At 33.9% G+C, this 20191-nt stretch overlaps 2 protein-coding genes across 2 annotated transcripts in view; both read left to right on the plus strand.

Moving 5' to 3' along the window:
- Positions 1–11104, plus strand: part of LOC107555241 (protein downstream neighbor of son homolog) — a 14200-nt gene extending 3096 nt beyond the window's left edge. Inside the window, exons 2-12 of the mRNA XM_016237977.1 lie at positions 1051–1131; positions 1209–1406; positions 2819–2997; positions 4312–4337; positions 5185–5263; positions 5348–5499; positions 6033–6138; positions 6223–6354; positions 7029–7227; positions 8574–8789; positions 10465–11104. Coding sequence (XP_016093463.1) covers positions 1051–1131; positions 1209–1406; positions 2819–2997; positions 4312–4337; positions 5185–5263; positions 5348–5499; positions 6033–6138; positions 6223–6354; positions 7029–7227; positions 8574–8789; positions 10465–10602 — 1506 coding nt within the window. The 3' untranslated portion in view covers positions 10603–11104. The remainder of the gene's footprint in view (positions 1–1050; positions 1132–1208; positions 1407–2818; positions 2998–4311; positions 4338–5184; positions 5264–5347; positions 5500–6032; positions 6139–6222; positions 6355–7028; positions 7228–8573; positions 8790–10464) is intronic.
- Positions 11105–12768: 1664 nt separating this feature from the next.
- LOC107555242 (uncharacterized) lies at positions 12769–15699 on the plus strand. Its single transcript, XM_016237978.1, has 3 exons — positions 12769–12814; positions 13593–13916; positions 15326–15699. Exons 1-3 carry the CDS (start codon positions 12769–12771, stop codon positions 15697–15699), a joined length of 744 nt encoding a protein of 247 aa, XP_016093464.1.
- The last annotated feature ends 4492 nt before the right edge of the window (positions 15700–20191 follow it).

The following is a 20191-nucleotide window of genomic DNA, read 5'->3' on the forward strand; positions in this document are numbered from 1 at the left end:
TGTGTGTCTGTGTGTGTCTGTCTGTGTGTCTGTGTGTCTGTGTCTGTGTCTGTGTGTGTATATATATATATATATATGTACACACACACACACACACACACACAGACATTCATTTACCATGATATTAACATGGCATTTCAATATAGGCCTACATGTAAATAAATACCACACAACTTTCGACGTGTATATACATAATAAAAATAGCATTCTATTTATATTTTATGTTTGATATAAAATATTTATATTTTGATATATATTTTTTAAATATGTTATGTACTGTTTTATATAATTTTAAAATGTTAATTCATATAGTTTTATTATTTGTAGTTTGAAAATAGATTTTTTTTTTGTTATTTAACATCAAATTGTATTTTATTTTTAGGTTCAATGAAAATATATTAAATATATTATTCTTACTTTATTATTATTATTGTTATTATATCATATGTTATTTTAAAGCTTGTTTTGTTATTTTATAATATAAAAGAGTATATTTGCATTTTTTGGTTAAAATATTTTTCTGTAGGCCTTTATATAATATTCATAATTGCTTCTGTACATAAAGTTTTGATTTTTAAAAATAATTTTAGTATTGTCTGTCATTTTGATAATTATTTAAGGTGTACTTTTTATAATAAATATGTTTAGATTTTTATTTTTTTTTATATATATTAGATTAAAAAAGTTTTATGTTACGTTAGTGTTTGTAGTTTATTAGTTTAATATGTATTTATTTATTTATCATTTTAAGTAGTGGGCTCATTGGGGTCATGACAATTCATATTTACTCATAATAATAATAATAATGTTATCTTTAACTCAGCTGTTTATAATTTCTTACAATAAAAAGTTTCAATGTGAGATTTTGTTTAAGATCATAAGCATGCATTTCTAACTCAGATGTTTACTGTGAAAGCTGCTGTATAATATCATATCGGTTATCGGCATTATCATAAAAAATAAATATTGCTCCGATTTTTCTTATTCCTTTTTTTGGCATGTTTACAGGACGGATGTGCATGTGCTAATAGTGTTGTGATCTGTCTGCAGACGCCTGTTTCTCTGTCTGAAGATGCGGGTTTGTTTGAGGAGGGTCTGTTTGAGCCGGAGAGATCCGCTGCAGTGCTGAAGGTGTCCGTCTCCGTTCCTCGTGATTTGGTGGTTGATCCGGGTTGATGAGAGGTTCACTGACGTGTGTTTGTCTCTAGGGTCCAGAGGCGGTCTGTGACGCGGCTCCAGCTGAAGTGTGTCTGGAGTTCCCTGCCGATTGGTCTCTGAAAACGCGTCTGTTGTTCACGTCGTCTCAGTCGTTCTCGTGGGCCGAGCATCTGAAGGCGCAGGAGGAGGCGCAGGGCTTGAGCTCGCACTGCAGGGCCGAGTTCTCCAGCTTACCTGCTCATATACAGGTGAGGACACAGTTATAGGGAAGGGTATTTTCTGCAGATAATCTCAAACTACTAGTAGAGGTCAGCCTACCGGTAACGATTAACCGCGAGCCGGTTGAAAATCGATTCAAATATGTGGCGATTCAAATCGGTTGAGATGCTAAACAAATCGCGATTCATTTAGGGGTAGGAGTTTATGTGAATGTATGTCTGAGGGGAACTGACTGTCTTTAGAAAAGTTTAGATGGTATTTTTTCTTTTCATCTTGCCTCTGTATAATGCATATTAAAGTTCATAAGTGCTGCTTTGTTTACAGCGGTAACCGAGGAAACGCTTTAAGCGCCACCTGCTGGCAGAGAGTGAATCTGCGTCTCGTTCAGCTCGTCTGCGGTTTCTGTTTCATGCAGATATTTTTTATGTATAGTTTCACAAATCTGAAGTCAAACCATTCTGTTTTTGGTTCAAGTTTCGAAATTAAACAATGAAATTTAGATTAAGAACTGCTCGTGTTGCATGTGTGCAGCATCTTTGTTTGGATCATGATTAAAATGCAGTGGTTGCCTTTAAATTTAAATGTAAAGCACAGACATAGCCTTATTTTGTTTATATGAAGAGATTTATTTTATTTGTTGTACTTATTTATGTGATTTGGGGCTTGTTTTAAAAATTCAATTTAGTTTTATTATTTACATTTACATTATATTAAATACAATTGTGTTTTTTAATCTCACAATTCAGACCTTTTCTTGCAGTTTATATCTTATTTGAGAGATATTTACATTTACATTTAGTCATTTAGCAGATGCTTTTATCCAAAACGACTTCCAAATGAGGACAACAGAAGCAATCAAAACCAACAAAAGAGCAATAATGTGCAAGTGCTATATTAGTATATTATTATAGTATTATATTTCAATTTCACAAAGAAACATGCAGCATTTTGTCCAATGCAATAATAAAAGGACACATTTATTTATAATTTCTTAAATCTCATTTTGTAAAAAAAATAAATAAATTGTGAATCGAATCGTGAGTTGAGTGAATCGTTACATCCCTAGTTTTCTCTCTGAGAAAAAAGCAAAGTGACTGCGAGTCGTCCGCCTTCACACTAAAGTTTACAGGTGCGCTGCGCATCCATAGAGATGAACTGAAAATATTACAGATCGCTTGACTGGGAGAGATTTCTGAAGCGCTCAGTCAGAGTGTTCGGAGAGTGAAAATATATCTGTGCTTAACTTATACTTGGCCTCCAACTCACACACTGGCAAGTCAAATCTGAGAATTTATTAGCCAGTGGCTAATATTAGACATCATTTAGTCGCCCAGAGTGAAGATTTAGAGAGTGTTGAAGTGCATAGTTAATATATTCCAATAGAATGCAATAATTCTGATGTATAAAGCTTGTGTTTAAGTGGTTGTGGTGTGTGTTGCAGGAGCCGCGGGGCTGTGTGGAGCTGCGCTGTGGCTTTCATCAGTGTCTTCAGTACTGGCAGCACCCGTCGCTACCCTGGCTCTCGCTCTTCCCGCGGATCGGCGCAGAGCGCAAGTTCTCTGGCAAGTGCGTGCCGTGGGCGCAGGACACAGCGCTGCAGCAGAGTCTGATGAGCGACTGGTACGAGTTTGTGAAGTTTCTGCCACATGCATGTAGGCACAGGCGATATCTTCTCGTTTGCGATAGGGATGCACGATATTATCGGACCGATATCGGAATCTGTCGATAATAGCTTTATCAGGGGCAGAAACACAAAACTCACACTCACACACACACACACACACACACACACACACGCACGTACACACACATACACGTACTAATAATAGGCCCAGACAATAGGAGAACAGAGTGAAGGTCCACAGGACCTAAAAAACCCGAACATCATGTATGTAATACAAGTGTGGGTGTACAGTGAGTGGTCATTGAAAATTTGTTCTGATATCTGTGACCCTGCAGCACAAAAGCAGTGTTAAGTCGCTGGGGGATATTTGTAGCAATAGCCAACAATATATTGTATGGGTCACAATTATACATTTCTCTTTTATGCCAAAAATCATTAGGATATTAAGTAAAGATCATGTTCCGTGAAGATATTTTGTAAATTTCCTACTGTAAATAATATATCAAAACTTAATTTTTGATTAGTAATATGCATTGCTAAGAACTTCATTTGAACAACTTTAAAGATGATTTTCTCAATATTTAGATTTTTTTGCACCCTCAGATTCCAGATTTTCAAATAGTTGTATCTCGACCAAATATTGTCCTATCCTAACAAAAAAAAAAAAAGACCCTTATGGTTGGTTTTGTGGTCCAGGGTCACATACGTTCTTCACAGAAAATGAGCCAAGGCCAATGAGTCTGAGTTGGAAATAATAATTAATATAGTTTTTCTTTTGATAAAAAGTGGAACCAGGTCCCACAGACCCGAACACCATACAAGGGTTAATCATAATTGTCGATTATTCCCTTGTAATTGTGATTATTAATTACGATTATCACAATTTATATTGAATGATGTTTATACCATTGTTTGATGCAACTGCATGCTGTATTGTTATATGAACATAAACAAGCTGAAAACACTCTAACTGAGAAACCTTTAGTGCTTTTCTATCGTATTAAGCCTCAAATGTCAAATACACATCGGGTTGGTTTCTTCTTTAAATTATAAAAAAAATAAAAATATGAATGTTATTATAATGTTATATTAAAATTAAAATAATGGGAAAAACCCTTAAGATAACATAGAAAGAAAAAAAACACATCTTAGGCACGCAGAATAACATAAGTGGACTTTGAATGATTAATTGCTGCTTTGAACGATTGTTATTGTGGCATCCATAATTGTAATCGCAATTAAAAATTTGATTAATTGTGCAGCCCTAGCTGGCATGTGTGTTTCTGACTGAGGCTTTGTGTGTGTTGTAGGTCTGTGAGTCTGACGTCTCTCTACAGTCTGCTTTTTTTTTTTTTTTTTCAGAAATTCTTTAAATTTTTCTGATAATCAAATGAAGGCATTAAACTTTTTATTTTATTTTATTTTTTTAATCGAATGAAAACTAAACCCCTTTATTTTTTGCCAAACAAACAGAGGTTTCCTGTTCAAATTAATGGATGGAAGAAAATTTGTGTGAATATTCCTTTAATGCATTTTTTTTTTAATAATAATTGAATTACAATTAAGTGGTTAACCTGGTTGTTGTAATTATTTTTATCATTCAATTGTTATTTCAATTTGCCAGAAAATTTAATATATAAAAATTTACATTATACTGTACAAAAGTAATACAAGAATAATATATCTCTGTTAAATATTGACCTGGACTTTTATTTTGACAGGTTGTGGTGAAGTTTCTGTGTGTGTACAGTATGATATGATGCTAGAGAATAATTTGAGAGTAATATCTCAAATAATTCTTCATTATTTGTACAGAATGATAATAATACATTGAACCTTATTTGAAAAATTTGAAATGGTTTTAAAGTGCCCCTATTATGGGTTATGAAAGGTTCATAGTTTGATTTTGGGAGACCACAACAACGTGTTGACATGCATGCAAGGTCAAAAAACACTTTCATTGTGTTATAATATGCATTTATTTTTACCTTACTTGCTCAATGACTCCCAAACAATTCGCCCAACGATTCATTGAACACTTTAATAAAACAAGAATGAATTAGTTTTTTGAATTTCAGTGATTTTAGCTGTGCTGAAGTCACTGTAATGCACAGCCTGGAGTGATGTTTTATTGTTTTCTGAAGTAGACTTGTGAGCAGCTGTGGATGCATGTTTGTGTTCAGGGATAGAGTTCTCTCTCCCTCTGCTGGAGGAGACGAGGAAGAGCAGCGCGCGCAGAGAGACTGAAGGCGAGGAGTCTGTGTGAGTACAGGACCGCTCTCCGCTGATGGGATGCGGATCTGCTTTCAGTGCTCATCAGTGCGGTCCTCATCTTTGCTTTGACAGATCAAGTGAGCACAGTGAAAACGAGGAGGAGGAGGAGGAGGATGATGAAGATGACGATGGTGGATTTTCCTGGCTGAAGGAGATGGGCGTCCAAGACAAGATCAAGAAACCAGATGCCATTTCTATCAAACTGTATCCTTTACAATCTGCATGTGTTTGTGCAGTGCTTTCTTTAGTTATGAAGTCTGACGTATCTAATTGTTTATATTTTTTAATTCGATTAAACAAAATTCTTAATTAAATTAAACAGGTTGTGGAGAAGTTTCTGTGGGTGTACAGTTTGATATGATGCCAGAGAATACTTTGAGTGTAATATCTCAAATAATTCTTCATTATTTGTACAGAATGATAATAATACATTGAACCTTATTTGAAAAATTTGAAATGGTTTTAAAGTGCCCCTATTATGGGTTATGAAAGGTTCATAGTTTGATTTTGGGAGACCACAACAACGTGTTGACATGCATGCAAGGTCAAAAAACACTTTCATTGTGTTATAATATGCATTTATTTTTACCTTACTTGCTCAATGACTCCCAAACAATTCGCCCAACGATTCATTGAACACTTTAATAAAACAAGAATGAATTAGTTTTTTGAATTTCAGTGATTTTAGCTGTGCTGAAGTCACTGTAATGCACAGCCTGGAGTGATGTTTTATTGTTTTCTGAAGTAGACTTGTGAGCAGCTGTGGATGCATGTTTGTGTTCAGGGATAGAGTTCTCTCTCCCTCTGCTGGAGGAGACGAGGAAGAGCAGAGCGCGCAGAGAGACTGAAGGCGAGGAGTCTGTGTGAGTACAGGACCGCTCTCCGCTGATGGGATGCGGATCTGCTTTCAGTGCTCATCAGTGCGGTCCTCATCTTTGCTTTGACAGATCAAGTGAGCACAGTGAAAACGAGGAGGAGGAGGAGGAGGATGAAGATGATGACGATGGTGGATTTTCCTGGCTGAAGGAGATGGGCGTCCAAGACAAGATCAAGAAACCAGATGCCATTTCTATCAAACTGTATCCTTTACAATCTGCATGTGTTTGTGCAGTGCTTTCTTTAGTTATGAAGTCTGACGTATCTAATTGTTTATATTTTTTAATTCGATTAAACAAAATTCTTAATTAAATTAATTTTGGTTAAAGATTATCATTTTTGTTTTTTGATTTGTTTTAATTTTTTTTTATGTGTAAATGTTTTTATTAATTTCATTTTGGTTTGATTTTTTAGTACTTAAAGTTAAGCTGAACAAAAACGTGATGTTTGAAGCTGAATTCAAATAAGTTAATGTTTAAATAAATTATTTTAGTTGACATTTATTTGACATTTTATTGGATTGTACTATTTTTAATGTAAAATTTTATTGGATTGTACTATTTTTCATGTAAATAGACAACAGTTTTATTCAGAGGTGTGTTTAACTGATATGTTTAAAAATAGATCACCTGAATGTATTTTAGAATTTTTGTCTAGTGTAGATCTGAAACTTCTATAATATAACTTTTTATTAATTGTATACCTTCTGAGATCGAAGTCGAGTAACAAATGTTTTTTTTGTTTGTTTTTTTTAATGGTGTTAGTTTTGGTATATTATAATACTTAAATTTTAGTTAAGTATTATAACCCTACATGGAACATGACATGTTTTTATATGTGAAACAGCCCAAAGCTCGTTCCTTAAGTCGTGCCGCAGTCGTAAGGAGCACAGAGAGGTGCGTTTGGACCACAGACCAGAGTCAGTGGTGTTGGTGGAGGGTTCGAACACCTTCACGCTGCTCAACTTCCTCATTAACTGTAAGAGTTTGGTGGCTGGAGCCGGTTCTCAGGCGGGGCTTCCTCCAACTCTACTGGCCCCTACAGCCTTCAGAGGGGCCACACTGCACACGCTCAAGGTACCAGGCCTCGTGTTTCACCTTCTAGATGTTCTAGATTTGTGGTGCTGTCACATTCTTAGCATTCAAAGGCGTTTATTTTTCCTTTATCACTGATTTAGACTAATGTTTTCACATACGTGACCCTGGACCACAAAACCAGTCATAAGGGTCAATTTTTCTAAATTTAGATTTATACATCATCTGAAAGCTGAATAAATAAGCTTTCCATTGATGTATGGTTTGTTAGGATAGGACAATATTTGGTCGAGATACAACTATTTGAAAATCTGGAATCTGAGGGTGCAAAAAAATCTAAATATTGAGAAAATCATCTTTAAAGTTGTTCAAATGAAGTTCTTAGCAATGCATATTACTAATCAAACATTAAGTTTTGATATATTTACGGTAGGAGATTTACAAAATATCTTCATGGAACATGATCTTTACTTAATATCCTAATGATTTTTGGCATAAAAGAGAAATGTATAATTGTGACCCATACAATGTATTGTTGGCTATTGCTACAAATATCCCCCAGCGACTTAACACTGCTCTTGTGCTGCAGGGACACAAATATATTTACTAAAATTGCTGTATTTTTATTTTATTGAATTTATTTGTATTTTTTTACTTTTATTTATATTTTATTTACTTTTGTATTTTATTACATTTAATTTTTATGTTTTATTTTTAATTTCTTTATTGCATTTTGTCTTTTTATTTATTGTACTTTAATTGTAATATTTTGTTTTTCACTTTTGCGTTATTTATTGTATTTAAATTTACTTTGTTGCATTGCATTGTATTGTATTTTTTTTTTCGTTTTAATTTTATTTGTCGTATTTTACTTTTATATCGTATTGTTTTTATTTTTAATTTTATTGTATTTTGTTTGATTCATATTTATTGCATTTTATTTTAATTTTTTAATTTTTACATTTATTGCATTTTACTTTTATATTGCATTGTTTTATTTTAAATATTTATTGCATTTTTTTCATTTCATTTTGAATTTTATGTTTTGTTGCATTTTTTTATTTTTTTATTTATTGCATTTCACTGTTACATTTTATTGTATTCTATATTTGTTTTTAGTTTTTTTTAGTTTTTATATTTATTGCATTTTATTATACTTTTTATCACTTTTAATTAACGTTTATTATATTGTTGTTTAATTATATTTAGTATATATATCTTTTTTTCCACCATCAGTATATTGAGGCATATTTATATATTTAATATATTTACTTTTTACCAGCACCAGTATATTGAGGCTATTACTGGACCCAGATTGCATCATGTATTTTTCTAATGAAAGCGATTTGTCTGTGTCGTCGTCTCTGCTGTGAATGAAAACGCTTCAGGCCCGGGCTGTGAATGTGAAGACTCGGGTGAGAATGGGCTATCAGGACGTGTGCAGTCTGGAGGTGACGGGACCCATCATGCCCCACACGCTCCACGCGCTGACGCAGCTCCTCAAACCCGCTCAGAAAGGAGAGTTTTCTGTGGGTCTCTACACCCACGAGCCCACGGCCGTCCTGAACGTGCCCCTCAGCCTGACCCCTGAACCTCAGCAGCTGGTGCGTTCAAACACACGACGAGGTGGAATTTGTGTTACATTCACACTGGAAAAGAAAGTTGTAGGATTTACTTTAAAACCATTCTTACTCAGAATTTGCTAGGAAATGTCACACGTAATTACAAAGAAACGGTAACTCACACATTGAATTCAATATGACATTTTGAAGTAGAAAAGCTGAAATCATGTTTTCTTGTAAAACATACACCAATGTTTTTATTTCTTCAAATAATAATTTTTTCAGTGTGCAAATGCATCCAGGGATTCCAAAACTTTTATTGTCAGGCATGCCTCTTATTTTCTTGAAATACCCCTGAAATTTTCAGATAATATTTCAATTAAGCAACACATTTGCATATTCACGGTTCTCTGATGTTGGTCACATGACATACTAGTAAAGAGATAAAATATATATATATATTTTTTTTTTAATAGTAAGTGGATTTATTTATTTATTTCTTATTTAGGGCTGGCAAAAAATTTAATTGTTACATATTTTGATTTGAACTGTTATTTTTATTATTTTAGTAATAGTAGTTTTTAAATTTAAAATGGTTTTAAAAAATGCTGTTTAAAGAACATAATTTAACATAGTAAATCATTTTTGTATTTATTGTTTTAATAAATTATAGTTTATATATTAAATAAATTATAATTTGAATTAATATATTATTATATAAATACATGTTTTTAGTTTTAGTTATATATAATTTTATTAATATTGCTGATTATAACTCTTTAATTATGAAAAAATATATATATTTTTGTTGCAAGTTAAAATGTACGGTAAAAATTATATGAATTATGAAAATTATAATAATTTATATTACACTAAATTATAATAGTAATATTTCTGTCAAAATTCCTTCACTTTCAAATGTCCAAACCCTACTCATGAAGCTTGTATCTTGGTGGAAATTGTGTTCCCAAACACACGTTAAACAGTTAATTCGTCAGTATTGCATGTTTTTGTTTTATTAAAGGGATAGTTCACCCAAAAATGAAAATGTGATGTTTATCTGCTTACCCCCGGGGCATCCAAGATGTAGGTGACTTTGTTTCTTCAGTAGAACACAAACGAAGATTTTTAACTCAAACCGTTGCAGTCTGTCAGTCATATAATGCAGGTGAATGGGAATCAATAAGTGCATTACCGCCACCTATCTCTCAAGTGGACCATTGACACTCCTAATTGAGATTGTAGATAGAGTGTCAATGGTACATTTGAGAGATAGGTGGCGGTAATGCACTTATAAGTCTGCGAGCCGCCGTAAAGCAAGACAAAGAATACGTTTCAGACACTGCGGTGAATCAGAGGTAAAAACCGATATAAATACTGTTCAGTTTCTTGCACAGACCGATCGTTTCGTGTCTTTACACATCAATGTATCGTCACGAGCCGCAGGCTTTAATTTGGTTTTGTTTGTGTATGTTTTATGACTCTCAAAGCCGTGATTCCCATTCACCTGCATTATATGACTGACAGACTGCAAAGGTGTGAGTTAAAAATCTTTGTTTGGGTTCTACTGAAGAAACAAAGTCACCTACATCTTGGAAGCCCTGGGAGTAAGCAGATAAACATCACATTTTCATTTTTGGGTTAACTATCCCTTTAATTTCTCTTTAGTCTGTGTAGTCAGAAGCGCTCATGCTCTGGTTTGGACTTTGGTTTCCAGGAGTCTGTGGTACGGGATCTGGGCCGATGTGGCCTCCAGCAGAGCTCCATTCAGCAGCTGGTGACGCCGAGCATGCTGGGAAAGAGTGCGCTCAGACAGCTGCACATGAGAGACTATTCGTACAGCTGGAAGTCCTGAGATCCGGCTCTGGGAGAACATTAATAGAGAGCTGACAAGCCCCGTCTATTCATATCTGTGGCTTCCTGTGACGCTTACTTACTCGCTTCTTCTTTATGGAGACTGGGCTTGAATATAGTGTAGCTTTTAGGAGTTTGGACGGTCTAACTTGTTGTTTTAAATCAGTTATATTTTTATGGGCTGCAATAATGTTTTAGACTGCATGTGTGATATACAGTTTAATTTTTAATCAGTGTCTCTGGGAAGTAACATGTAAAACTGTGTTAAAAGCTCTCATGATTATATTTTTGCCAGTGTATTTATCACACTTGTATGAATTTATTAAATGAATAAGTTGAAATATTTTCTGCTATGCGTTTCTCTTAATCTTGTCAAGGATGAGTGCAAAAAAAGCACAGAACAAACTTGTGTGAAACGAGCATTTCAATGTGTGTGGCGGGGAAATAATTTGAGGTAAATAGTTTGGTAATGATTACGGCTGAACTACATTTCATGTTAATTACATGGCTACTTTATAAATAAATGACATGAAATATTGATTTGAGTGTACATAATATTTTTATGTAAGAGTATGTATAGTGTTTATATAATTTGTTAATTCAGTTTATATATTAAAATGGTGTAACAGTTATATTTACTCAGGTAACTTGGATGGATGGATGGATGGATGGATGATATATGGATGGATAGATGGATGGATGATACATGGATGGATGGATATATAGATGGATGGATGGATCAATTAAACTTCGCAATCACAAAGATTAATCGCAACATATAATCATTGCAGTTAATAGTGTTCACCATATGTTTGATTATATGTAATTTGTAACTAACTGCATTATATTTCTGCCATAGTCACCACTAATAACCTACTCCTAAATATAATGTAGAAACTTCACATGTTCTGTAAAGCTGCTTTGCAACGATTTGTATCAAGAAAAGCGCTATACATATAAACTTGAATTGAATATCTTGTCTTATATGAAATATGTCTTATGTAATAGTCTATTAATGCATTAATTTCCTCAATTTTGTTTGCCTTTCCATCAAACTTGATTAACTAATATAAAATATATCTGATGCATACACTATCAGTCAACCTAAATGCTCAAATACAGGTTAAATCTCTAACTCTGATGAATAAAGTACATAACCAGTGTTGTAATTGTTAACTAAAATTTTAATTTAATTAAAAACATCTTACCTTGGCAAAAAAAAACTGATATAAATTGAATAATAAACTACATTAAATAAAATATAAATTAAAAATTTAAGTAATTAAATTAAGCTGAAGTACTAAAGCAGTAATCCCCGTGAAGCCGTGGTTTACAGTGCATTTATAACAGCTAAGGGGGGCGTTGTTAGGTTAATTCACTGTAAACCACGGCTTCACGGGGATTATTGCTTTTATAAACCGGTTATTCCATATACGTAGTAAGGTTTCACCAAATAAAACAGAGCAAATAAAGTGTAATGATATTAATAAAAACCAAACAATGTAGCTCCTCAGAAACAGTTGTGGTTGCAGCAAAGTGTAAACAACACACAAACGTAAACAAAGGTGTGTGTTACTTTGTAGAGTATTTTACAACCGCTTCGAACGCGGCTCAGCCAATCAGAATCAAGCACCGGAACTCTCCGCTTTATAAATAAAATGACTAAAACAAAAATGCAAGCTAAATAGATTTTTAAAAATACAAATAAAAAAATAAGCTAACTCAAAATAATAAATACTAATAGTGTATAAATACTAAAATACATTTTTTGAATCAATTAGCTTTAGACAAATTGGCTGCTTTGTGTCTAACAGTTATATATATATATATAATTTGGTAAAAAAAAGAAGTAATACAAACATTTTTTATAACTCAGAAGCTAGTTAACTGCAGCTGCATGAGATAATTCAGCTGCGGTGTCTGGAGTGTTTTGTGTGGCTCTGGTTTCAGGCTCAGGGTGACACACGTCAGCACGATTAAATAAAGCTTTCGAAGCGTTTGTGGGAGTCACGGAGGCGGATGATCCTTCTGCTGCTCAAAACACCGCTCACCACGTGCTCCACCTCAACAATATACCTGATCGTTCATATTGTTTAGAAGTACAGCATGCATTAGGTTTCAAATAATCGGGTTTTTTTTCATTATTTAATAGGTTTTCTGAGAGGAAATGCATATTCTTGGGACTACTTTCTTTTTTATTATAGCCCTCAAGGGTAAGTAATGAATTTCTTCTGTTTAGTGTATTTGCTGATATTAAAGGAATTCATGAAAATGTGTCAAATTTACTCACTGTCAGGCCATCCGAGATCAGGATGAGTTTGTGTCTTCATCAGGTTTGGAGGAATGTAGCATTGCATCAGTGTCTCAGCAATGGATGCTCTGCAGTGAATGGGTGCCGTCAGAATGAGAGCTGATTAAAAACATCAAAATAATCCACAGCACTCCAGTCCATCAGTTAACATCTGGAGAAGACAAAAGATGAAACAAATCCAGCATTAAGACATTTTTTTATAACTAAAATACATTGAGTCCATAATCCATAACTCTTCCTCCAGTGAAAAAGTGCATCTTCTGTTGTCTCTCGCATCAAAATCCAGCCACATATGTGTTTAGAGCTGTTTAAACGCTGCTTGATCTGTGCAGATTTCTCTCCTGATTCACACCAGAACACTTTATCACTGGAGGAAGCCTTATTATGGATTATGGACTCATATTTTAGTTTTTTTAAAAAGTCTTAATGCTGGATTTGTCTCAGCTTTTGTCTTCTCCAGATGTGAACTGATGGACTGGAGTGGTGTGGATTATTGTGATGTTTTTATCAGCTGTTTGGACTCTCATTCTGACGGCACCCATTCACTGCAGAGCATCCATTGCTGAGACACTGATGCAATGCTACATTTCTACAAACCTGATGAAGAAACAAACTCACCTACATTTTGGAAAGCAAATGTTCCTTGTAAAAGCTCTGGTTTGATGCATTTCCTCCTGCAGTCTGTCTAGGTGTCTACCTTCAGATGTCGGAGGTCCAGGCGTATGTTGGAGAAATTGTGATCTTGCCCTGCAGTGGTTCAGGGTTCCCTGTGGAGCAGCTGCACGTTCACTGGGAGGCGATGGGCAAAGACGTGATCTCTCTGCGAGGAGACATCATCACGGTCGGGAGAGGGTTCGAAGACCGGGTGAACTTCCTCAGAGATCCAGCAGAGTCTGAGGACTTTTCCCTCGTTCTGTCAGATGTGATGCCGAACGATGGAGAGATATACGAATGTCTCTGGGAGGGAACAAAACCCATTTGCTCTGTGCTACTACAAGTGTCCAGTAAGTACAGTAATGCTAGCTGACAAATAGTAGTTATAAATGTATACACTATAAAAAAAAAAGACATCTCAGGAAACAGCGCCTTAATTATTTAGACACTGAGGAACCATCATTATTATAGATTAGTGGTTAACAAATATGCTTTCATTGGCCGATTCTTACTATTACAATACCTGTGGTTCTTTAAATTATTTATCGTTACTATTCATATGTTTAACCCTACACTAGGGTTATTATAGTTATCCAAACTAAAAAAAAATTATTTTTAAATAAATTGTTATTTTTTTAAATAGACTAAAAAAAAAAGAACTAGAAATAAAATTTAAAAAATAATAATCTTTTAGTTGTCAAAACTACATTTCTCATTTAACTTGATGTACTAAAATAACTAAACCTGAAATAAAAGCTATATGGAGAAAACTAACAAAATTGACAAAATCACTATACATGTAACTAAATATATTTGTATTTAAATGTAACTAAAAATAAAAACTAATTCAAAATATTTAAAAAACTATAATATTATTTAAATGATACTAAAATAACTATATTATTTCAGAACTGACTTTATTTCTGTAAACTATAGATATTGTTAAGTTTTCTTTTGTCGTTACACTTCAGTTTATTAATAAATGTGTCTAAGTTCAGGATCCTGTTAGTTACATCAGAAATCTGTGGGGGACACAAATGGCTCAGTTTCCTGAGAATGACCCCCAAAAATGTAATTCTTAAAAATATAGGTCCCTCAATAAATTTGCAGTAAAGAACTTGTAATGAATAATTTTAATTGTACAGAGTTTTTGAACTGACTGTCTGGTTAAAATAAAATAATACAATTATGTAAATTAATAATAAAGAGTACATTGTGCAGTGATTGTTTGTGAACTGCTGTTTGGTATAAAAATTGATTTAATATTTAAAAATAAAACGTTCTGGGAAAAATATAGTAAACGTGTCTCATTTAAGAAATACAAAGATTTCACCAAAGTTTCTCTTTTGAAATCAGAACCTGATTTGAAATCTTTATTTTTAAGAAACGTCATAACATCAGTCTTCCTGTCGAATAAGCTTCAACAGGTAATTAAAAAAAAGTGGGTTACACTTTATTTCGATAGTCCACTTTAGACATTCTATTAACTACAAGTAACTTTGTAACTACATGTCAACTAATTCTCATTAATTTGCAGCTACATGTCTACTAACTCTCAGAGTAGACTTAGGGTAGGTTTAGGGTTAGTAGAATAAGTTGACAAAGAAAGTGTTAGAAGATATTAAGCAGAAAGTCTACTAACTGCTAATTGACATGTAGTTGCAAAGTTACTTACTGTTAATAGAATGTCTAAAGTGGACTATCGAAATAAAGTGTTACCAAAAAGTGTAATATAAAACTCTCTCTCGTGTTTCTGCAGCACCAGCGGCTTTCGCCGATCATGTTGAAGTGTTTGAAGGCGAGGATATCACTTTGGAGTGCTTTGGAAATATCCCTAAAAACAAACCATGGGACGACATTTACATCCAGTGGCTGAAGGATGAGAGAGAAATCCTGCGCTTGAGCTCTGGAGAGATGGACGTCAGCATTGATTACAGTGTCCTGAGGTTACCGGCCAAACACGACATCAGTCGCGGTCTCTTCTCGCTGAGCATCCCGTCAGTCAGTGTTTTCGACCGGGGCGTTTATCAGTGCCGTTACAAGAGCACCGACTACGAGGCGCCGCGGAGCGGATTCCCGAAGACACACACGCTCACGGTCCGGGGTAACGTTACGGAACGTCTTCAGTCTTAATCGTGATTAATCGCATCCTAAATAAAGCTTTAGTGTACATAATATATGTGTGTGTGTGTGTGTGTACTGTGTATATTTATTATGTATATATAAATACACACACATGCATGTATGTTTCAGAATTTTAATTTTTTATATTAAAGAGTTATATTTATATATAATATAAATTGTATGAATATAAATATATACATGTGCATATTTTCAAAATATATAGCGTGTGTATATTTATACATAGGTCTACATAATAAATATACAAAGTACACACATAGATATTATGTAAACAAAAACTTTTATTTTGGATTAATCGCGATTAATCGTTTTTGCAATTTATTTGATTTATTATTATTATTGATGATTAGTTTTGATGATTCTCTTGAAATTAAAAATATTTATGTCTGAAGTATGTCATTTCTGTTGGCTTTGCTATTGCAGGCAAGATATTTAAAGATAAAATACGTAATTTCTACTGGCCAAAACGCTTTCCGCCGCTCGTCAGCCATTGGTCGAAAATTGATAGCCACGCCCCCAACTCACGCTATTGGTCGAGCCAGTTGTTGTGTAGAATAAGACGGGTCGCTTAAAACAAACAAACAAAAGTGTGTTTCCCTCTGAATTCTAATTCCATTCACAAGTCAGTGTAGAAAGTATAGAATTATTTAAAATTATTCTATATGTCTCAATTATATCTAATTTTTATAATATTATTACTACAATATATTTTTATACCATATTACAGTAAAAATTGCAGTAAAACAATAGTCGTTTTTTTCAATAAATATAACATAAGGGCAGTACAACAAATATGATATGTACATATTAAATAATTTAAATATATTTTGTTTAACAGTAATGAAAATTAGTTAACTTTGGCATTGTGTTTTATTATTTTTATTAGACAATATTGTTTGTATATATTACATTATTTTTATGACAAACAGACACAATTTCCCTCTAAATGCTCATTAAATTCACAAGTTACAATTGTTTACATTTGTCATTTCTTATATATTTTTTAATATATGTATATATTTTTGTAATTTTTACAGCAGATCTCATTACTGTAATACATAATTTTTATACAAAAATTAAACCGTGATACAGCTGTTATGCATAAAACAGCATAAGACAGTACAACAAATGCAATATATGTATAATATTATATTTGTAGTATGTATTACATATTATTATTTATTGGTTTTAGTAACTTTATTCTGTTTCTCTCATTCAGCTCCACTTCTAGTGACGGATACGTCAGTCACGGAGACAGGCGCCGATTCTGGTCAGTATTTCGTTTCTGTTTGACTAATAAACAATGAGACAGATTTATGCATTCAGAGTCATTTATATTTTTTGTTCTCATTTATATATATATATATAATTATTTCAGCATGACATAGCATTATGGTAGTACAATACATTTCATATATACTTTTTGCATAATTCAAATGTGTGACCCTGGAGCACAAAACCAGCCATAAGGGTACATTTTTTTAAATAGAGATGTATACATCATCTGAAAGCTGAATAAATAAGCTTTGCATTGATGTATGGTTTGTTAGGATCGGACAATATTTGAAAATCTGGAATCTGAGGGTGCAAAAAAATCTAAATATTGAGAAAATCATCTTTAAAGTTGTTCAAATGAAGTTCTTAGCAATGCATATTACTAATCAAACATTAAGTTTTGATATATTTACGATAGGAGATTTACAAAATATCTTCATGGAACATGATCTCTATTTAATATCCTAATGATTTTTGGCATAAAAAAAGGATACTTTTTACCCATACAATGTATGTTTGTGTATTGCTACAAATATATTGTGTTACTTATGACTGGTTTTGTGCTTCAGGGTCACTTTTTTGTTTTTTTGCGTTATGTTAACGATAATTTGGAGGTAAAAGTGTTTAATTGTCATGAAAATAATAATTAAAATTTTTGAGACCTGGATGTCAATGTTGTCATGTAACTCTCTCTCTCTCTCGCTCTCTCTCGCTCATATTGTCAGCTGTGTCTTCAGAGGTGTGGAGCAGCACAGCGTCTCTCTCTCATACACACACGAGCAGTAGTGTGCCAGTTTGGGCTCAGACTGAAAGCAGCAGCTCTGTGCCAAGACTGACATATGCTGAGAGAGATGGAGGTACTGTACTACTGACACACACACACATACTCTCTCTCTCTCACACACACACACATATACACACACACACACACACACACGCACATACGCTCTCTCTCACACACACACACATCCTCTCTCTCTCACACACACACATACTCTCTCTCTCACACACACACACACACATACTCTTTCACACACACACACACACACACACTCTGTCAGCTGTATTTCTAGTGACGACAGACGCGTCAGTCACTGAGACAGACACTCATTCTGGTGAGCATAGGCATGTCACGCAGAGGCGGACAGTAGTGAAGTATCTTTACATTACTCAAGTCAATTGAAAAAGTACCTGTAGTTTATCAGTGTTTTTCTTTGGAAAGCTTTACTTCACTACATTCCAAAGCATAACGCCATCATTTTTACTGCACTACATTTCATAAATAAAAGTTGTTGTTTGTTTTACCTTTAATACTTTAAAAATGTAGTTCTTTCTTGTACTCAATTAAATCTTTGAATTACTTTTACTTGAATAATTTCTAATGTAATTAAGTATTAAATGATATTTAATATGAACCGTAGCGCAGTAAAAAGTACAATATTATGCTTTGAAGTAAAGAAAAGCACTGATAAAGTACAGACACTTGAAAAGTACTTTGAAAGCAGAGTAAAATGACTTCACTACTGTCCGCCTCTCTGCATGTGTGTGTTATCTAGGTATTGTATCTATATTCCAGTTATTATTATACACATTATTTAGTAGTTTTATTCATTTTTCTCTTTCAACTCTTCTTCTAGTGACGGCAGATACATCAGTCACAGAGACAGCCACCGATTCTGGTCAGAACTGAGTTTATTTCTATATATATTCTAATAATAAACACTGAGTCATTTATAAATGTAGTTTGTAAATGTTATTTAAGTATCACTGAGATGTTATTAAAGCTTTTATTCATATTTTGAATGCTTTTTTCCCATTTGAATTTTAGGTAAACTTTTATAAATTTTGTCTTGATTTTTTAAAAATAATTTAATTTATTATTATTATATATTATTATTTAGCAGTTTTATTTATTTTAGTCTCAGATTCTTTTTTTCTACTCCTAGTGATGACGGATATATCAGTCCCAGAGACAGGCATCGATTCTGGTTAGTATATGTATGTGTCATTATTGTTTGTATTATTATTATTATTTATTATTATATAAATCAGTTTTAGTCATTTTATTCTGAGTTTCTATTTTCTACTCTACTTCTAGTGATAACAGATTTATCAATTCCAGACACAGGCATGGATTCTGGTCAGAACTGAGTTTATTTCTGTTTGGCTGTAGTAATAGAAATAAACACTGAGACACATTTATGCATTCAGAGAGTCATTTATAAATGCAATTTGCATATCCCTGGGATGTTATTAAAGTTTTTATTAATATTTTAAATTGCCCCCCCCCCATTTCTATTTTAATTTTAGTTAGTGTTTTAATCATTTTGTCGTACTTTTTAATAGTTGAATTTATGCATTTAGTTTTATATATTATAATTTGGTAGTTTTATTAATTTTAGTCTGTTTTTCTCTTTCAACTCTATTTCCTGACAGATACGTTGTCAGTCACTGAGACAGACACTGATTCTGGTAAGAATTGAGTTTGTTTCTGTTTTACTATAATAATAATAATAAACACAACACATTTATGCATTTTAAGGAGTTATGTATAAATTATCAAGGTAGTTCATGCATAATGAACACACATTCCATGTCTGAAGTATATGATTATTTAGTATGAAGAACAGACCATTAAAGAGTGTGTGTTGTGTGTCTGTGCGTGCGTGTGGTGTGTGTGTGTGTGCGTGTGTGTGGTGTGTGTGTGGTGTGTGCGTGGTGTGAGTGTGGTGTGTGTGCGTGTGAGTGTGCGTGGTGTGCGTGTGAGTGTGTGTGGTGTGTGTGTGTGTGTGTGTGTGAGTGTAGTGTGTGGGGTGTGAGTGTGGGGTGTGTGTGTGGTGTGTGTGGGTGGGTGGTGTGTGTGTCTGTGTGGGGTGGGTGTGTGTGTCTGTGTGTGTGTGTGTGTGTGTGTGTGTGTGTGTGTGTGTGTGCGTGTGTGTGTGTGTGTGTGTGTGTGTGTGTGTGCGTGCGTTCACTGCTTACTGCTGTGTGTGTGTGCGCTTGGATGGGTTAAATGTAGTGCACAAATTCAGAGTTTGGAACACCACTTGGCCAGTGGGTGTGTGGTGGGTGTGCGTGTGTGTGAGTGGTGTGTGTGTGGTGTGTGTGGGTGTGCGTGCGTGTAGTGTGTGTGTGTGTGATGTGTGTGCGTGCGTGTGGTGTGTGTGTGTGTGGTGTGTGCGTGTGTGAGTGTGGTGTGGTGTGTGTG

Source organism: Sinocyclocheilus grahami, unplaced genomic scaffold, assembly GCF_001515645.1.
Source record: "Sinocyclocheilus grahami isolate Dianchi unplaced genomic scaffold, SAMN03320097.WGS_v1.1 scaffold528.1, whole genome shotgun sequence".
Taxonomy (NCBI): Eukaryota; Metazoa; Chordata; class Actinopteri; order Cypriniformes; family Cyprinidae; genus Sinocyclocheilus; species Sinocyclocheilus grahami.